Source organism: Populus euphratica, unplaced genomic scaffold, assembly GCF_000495115.2.
Source record: "Populus euphratica unplaced genomic scaffold, PopEup_1.0 scaffold52.1, whole genome shotgun sequence".
Lineage (NCBI taxonomy): Eukaryota > Viridiplantae > Streptophyta > Magnoliopsida > Malpighiales > Salicaceae > Populus > Populus euphratica.
In genome coordinates, this window is record NW_011499933.1 from 305,494 (window position 1) to 311,141 (window position 5,648).

At 36.5% G+C, this 5,648-nt stretch overlaps 1 protein-coding gene across 1 annotated transcript; it reads right to left on the reverse strand.

Moving 5' to 3' along the window:
- Window positions 1-841: 841 nt before the first annotated feature.
- Window positions 842-5,528, reverse strand: LOC105136218 (protein ULTRAPETALA 1-like). Its single transcript, XM_011041464.1, has 3 exons — window positions 4,799-5,528; window positions 2,932-3,256; window positions 842-1,207 (listed from the first exon to the last, which is right to left on the reverse strand). The coding sequence occupies exons 1-3, from the start codon at window positions 5,004-5,006 to the stop codon at window positions 1,033-1,035; spliced, it is 708 nt and encodes a 235-aa protein (XP_011039766.1). The 5' UTR covers window positions 5,007-5,528; the 3' UTR covers window positions 842-1,032.
- Between the last annotated feature and the right edge of the window lie 120 nt (window positions 5,529-5,648).

Consider the following 5,648-nt stretch of genomic DNA (forward strand, 5'->3'; position numbering starts at 1 on the left):
TTGCTTTGGGCTTTACGTTTTTTATTTTAGTGGCCTAAAAGCATCACCGACATGTTTTTCAATTTCCTTATCAATTCACTTCTAATTTCCTTCCAAATCTAATCAAATTTGGAGAAATTATCACCATCAAAGCAATCGAATGGTACCAAGAACTTTTGGCACTTCTATGACTAGTTGACTTCACAACTACACTCGCTCACCTTACTCAGCAAAATCCTAGAATAGTGTTCTATTCTTTAGTCCTTGAGTTTTTGACACAATTATAATGTAGTCTTTGCTGTTTCCTATAGCTTTGTACCTTAGGTTTTCTTGCCAGGTTTTCAGCAAAGACATATCTTACTCTTTTTCATAATTTTATCGTTGAGTGTTTTAAAACAGTAAAAACATGTTTTTATGTAACTTAACTTCTTAAAATTCACTTTAAAATTGTTTGACTTTGATATTGAGACACTAACGCAACAAGGGACTAACTTATAAGTTATCAAACATGAAATACCAAGTTATATCTATATCCAAAATTAGGTACCAAATGAGTATTTATTTTAGTGTTACAACCTCGTTTTAAATTATTTTTCTTTTTTATAATTTTGATATGATACTAAAAATAAAAATTAAAAATATATAAAAAACACCTTTCTTGGTAATACTAAACACACTAATTCCGAAAGTATGCATCAATACGATATACGCCCACCATTAATTCAATTTCACCATTTTAATTTTTATACCACCCCAGCTCAGCCATCTCAACTTTCAACTCTGTTGTCAACCAATTTTTCCAGTGGCCGCTTGATGATGGAATAGGAACAGAGGAAAAAGACAGTACCAGGAGATATAAGGATGTAAAAGAAAAAATAAATGAGATAAATTGCTAAATTTTGAAGTTCTATACCAGCCAATGAGAACAACGAATGCCTAACTCACAGACTGGAATTTCAAGTTCAACATGAGAAAATGTTACTCAACAATGCCATGGAAAGGCGCCAAATAAAAGGGGGATATCAGGACTGCTAAAGCATCATTGTTTTGAACTCAAACTTTTGCATTCCTGGTGAAGTCAGTGCAGGTTTGGCAGCTGCAATCTGGGAAACGACAGATCTCACACCCAAAGCACACACAGGAAGTGCAGCCCTTGCATGTTGGAGAACGGGTGCAACCTCTGTATACCCTTCGACTTGCTCGTTCTTCATCATCATCACATGTTATTCTGAAATACGAAAAAGAAAACGTCTGCATTATTCATTTCAAACTTGACATGTGGTTGTAAATCCTTGAAAACCCATGAAACCACAACATAGTTAAATTTATACTGGCAAAATTTGCATGCAATGGCAAACCACTTTGCTGGGGACTAACTTCAACTTTTAAAGACAATCTAGTTAGATTTATACATTCAGGTTGTGCATCAGGCATGCTTAATCATACGTTAAGTTCATCTGATAACTGCAATAAATTTCATAACTCATGGAGCCATTCAAAACATTGTCTAAGTGTAAGAAAGAAACACAACAATGGGAAAATAGATGGAAAACATGACAGCCCATGAAGAAACACGGGTGCATTTGCTTCTTCAAAAGAGATGCATTTATGAAGCAATCAAATTTGGGAAGCAATACAAGAAATAATCACAACGAAATATAGAGTGAAAGGGTGGCAGAATATAAAACTTGGAAATGTTTCAAATTCTGCAAATGGGATCTCAATAAGACCTGTTTAGAATGTAAACATGCTCCAGCAATTATCAAGTACAAACATTTTCAGTGGTATTTCCTCACATTTCACTCAGCACAGATACGCTATAAAAGTAGAGTGAAATTTAGAAAATAGAATTACTTAAAGCTTCAGAAATTTAAACACGCATCAAGCACAATTATATCTCTGTTTTTTAATATTTTTCAACATGCTAATAAATGGTGCTTAATTCATGGAAAGCCTGAGGAAAACTTAAGAAGTTCTGCTCTTGCAACATTTTTAGAATCCAAATTTACAAACTTGGCAAATGCAATCATCGGAGGATAAAAATTGACAAGCATAAACATACATCATAACAGAGATCAAATGAAAATGCTTCATAAAGAGAACACTTGTTGAAAAATGTCCAGAAAAAAGATAAAATGCATGAAGTCACTATTCATTCTTATAAATCTGAAATCCTTCTATGACATACCAGAGATCATATCCTTTATTTATGACGTATTCAGCAAGAATATCTTATTTCTTTAATCCTCTAAATGTCCTTTAGCTCTCTCCTATACCTCTTAATAAGAATAATCTATCTATCAATGAGGATAATTTACTTGGCCAGATATCAGCCTAATCATGTAAAGTTGAAACCCAATCGACCCATAGCTCACTTGTATAGAGGCTTCTTCTTGGCATCAAGCATTAGTCATATAAGCATGAAGGTGCATTATATAACATGAGCTTTTGTTTCTAAAGCATCTGCATACTTCCATCACCGAAATAGTGCAATATTCCATCTTCCATTATCAATGTCCATCCAAGATAATTATTCATGTTATGAGCGATGATGCGCTAAATTCTATGTAAGAATCACAAGTCAACAAAGTAGAGATGCAAATAAGGCAGCACAACAAACGAAATTGGAATGAAAAAAAAAATTGAATCCATAGCCTCCTTTTGCTCTCTAAAGCGTGTTCAACCACGTGAGAAACTTTACCGGTTGAGCAACATAGAGAAAAAGAAATAATCAATACATGTTATATTAAAAACTGCAAAAAATGACTGAATCTCTACACACGCATGAAATGCATAGTCAGGATCTAGCTTTCAATGTTAAAAAGAAATAGATTTTAGAATCATGGTTCAAAACGGCTGATGAACTAAAAACTTCATGAAGATCAAAATAAAGCAAACCATCAACAGTCAGTGATTTTATTTTCATTTGATGCAATGTAATGGGAAACTTACTTGTCAAAAGGCATATCAGCACATTTCCAGTTCGCATCAGCCAAAGCATCATGGTGAATCTGACACTCCTCTTTGGTCCGTAATCGGAACCTGCGTTCCTTATTACATTCACTACAGCGAACAAACTCATCACGGTGACAAACTCGTCCATTATTTGACCTGTGGGATCCATTGCCATTTTTTGAGGCCTGATTGTAGTATTTGAGCAACACAGTCTTTGACAATGGAACCTTCTCCCCATTAACTATGACCCAGACATTGTTCTTCCATTTTCTAGCTGTCTCTCTTCCAGAGTGCTTTTCAAATGCAGCAGGAGTCATCGTATCTGTTATCAACCATTCAAATATTTTCAGAAAATAAAACAATAAAAAAATATAAACTAATATTAAAATAAAGAGGGGCAAAAGGAATATACTTCAATACAAATAGCTATGATCACATGCAGAGAACAAATGAAAGCTCCACAAAGTCAAGTCACATAGAAGAAGATATTACAAGGGAAGCATCCTTAGAATGCAATAAATTTTAACATTCAGGAGCACCAACGGCCATTTTTCAGAATTGTTGGGAGGTTATCAAGTGATTGAAACATTAGATATAAGCCTAACTGGACTACTGAGCCAGACATGATGCCACCTTCTTCTGCAGGAGACACAGAATGGCCAATTGAGCCACAAGGGAGCAGTTGCATAACTTGGCTCTAAAAGTTACCAGGAAAGTCCAGCGGAAGGTAGTTTAACTCGTGAGTATTGAAAATAAACAGTATGACATTTTTCTCCTTTCAGTGAACGGACCACAAGAGCTATTCTTACGAACAGAATGCATTCCCTTTCCTAAGAACCTAACTCTTTTAAAGGGTAAAGGCTGCCCTTCCTGCAGTCCAAACAACTTTTACTATCAAGACCTTGCAAGTCTCCGGTCCTCAACAGATGTCGAAACCTCCACTTACACTATCCCAAGGCCTTGATTTTCCAAGATGATATCAATTCTTGAATCAACTCTGAGGAGTTGCAGGCACAGGTTAGACAGGCCTTCCAGTTGCACTGTGGCAAAATAAAAGCAATGTCAAAGCAGATGGATCTTGAGTTGTCAGAGGATGAATCCTAACTTAACATTACGTAGCCAGAAGCTCATGCACACAAAGACGTTGTCCCAGCTTAAGCATCGGCGTGCATGATAGCCCTTTAGAGGTCAACTTCCGAGATTGATCCCAGCCAGTAACCATCCTTGCACAAAACGACGGATTTTTTTCATAGAGTCAACCTTGAATTTGAACATAATCTAAAGCAACAACAGTAAGGTAGAGAGCTATAAGGATAGAGTTGCCAGAGGGAGTACTCTAAAGTATATATAAGAGTGCCAGGTGATGCTACACTAAGGCTTACTCTGTCCAACAGGAAGAACAGAACTCTGGCATCAGAAACCAAATCTTAGAGCACCAAAGTCAACCATTGTAATCAAAACAACAAAAGCAATGCAGCTCCATCATAAGGAAGACCACTCAAAGACCACTTTTTGAATCAAAACACAAGCTTTAGTCCAATCTGAACCAGAAAATATCAGGTTGAAAAAGTCCACAGACAAAACTGCATTATCTAGTTGAGCAATGGCATGCACAACCCACTCTCTCAGACAAAACAACATACACTTAGAGATTGTAATAATACCAGAAAACAAAATTGAAACCATACAACTGGCTAAGACCTCTTGTCACTTTTGATTAGAGAAGAGACTGATATCCATCAACGTCAAAATATAACTACATAAGACCTATTCAACACGCATAAAAATCAAACCCCATTTCATTAACAACCTCGAAAAAAGACAGTACAGAAACCAAGACAAAAATTTGTTAAAAACAAGAGACCTTCATCGCAACCAGGAGTGCATTCACATGTGATTTCAAGTTCACCATTGATAAAACCCCTAAGCCTACCAACAGCATCGCCATATCTATGGCTGGTACACCCACACGTCACTTCTATGTACTCTTCACCTCTCTTGACCCCACTCATCTCTCTCAACTCTTCTTCACTAAACAACACCGCCAGCTCTCTCTCAACCCCATTAGCCATGTTTGCCCCCCTTTCAAAAACTCTCCCTCTTCTCCTCCTCTCGAAAAAACAACCAAAACCCAGATGCCAAAATGAGATCTTTAAGCCAAAAACACCAAAGAAATAATAATAATAATAAAAAAAAAGATATAGGATTTTGAGTGATGGGTATTGATAATAATAACAAAACCCCACAAAACCACAAGGTTCAAAAAGGCTAAAAAAAGAGAGAGAAAGTCTCAGGCTTTCTTAAGAAACCCGAGTCTCCAAGAGATCTGGTGGAGAAAACGTTGAAAGTGTCATCAGATAAATAGCGATGAGCGGAGGTCGTTGTTGTGTGGTGATTTTGGACAGAGAGAGAATGAGCTAGCTAAAGGTTCGTCGGGGTGTGTGTGAGAGAGAGAGGCAAGGTTAAAAATCCCTTTTTATGTGCTAGAATGAGTGCTATTTCCTAATGCTAACCTTCCTTGTTGCATGACATGACACGAGAGAAGAAAATAAATATATATAGAGAGAGAGAAGAGAGAGAGATTTGGGGTCAGCCAGGGGACGGGGGGGTTATGGGAAGAGCCAGTGAGAAATCGAGGTTTATTTACCGTATAGCTCATTTAATTGAGGGGTTATGGATATTTTTTATTTAAAAATATATTAAAATAATATTTT

What these genes read in the sequence shown, in the direction of transcription:
- LOC105136218 (XM_011041464.1), bottom strand. Translation starts at nt 5,006, where the DNA reads ATGGCTAATGGGGTTGAGAGAGAGCTGGCGGTGTTGTTTAGTGAAGAA. An exon ending in CACTCCTGGTTGCGATGAAG is followed by an intron (nt 3,257 to 4,798) that starts GTCTCTTGTTTT and finishes GGTTGATAACAG; the next exon opens with ATACGATGACTCCTGCTGCA. An exon ending in GCTGATATGCCTTTTGACAA is followed by an intron (nt 1,208 to 2,931) that starts GTAAGTTTCCCA and finishes TTCGTATTTCAG; the next exon opens with AATAACATGTGATGATGATG.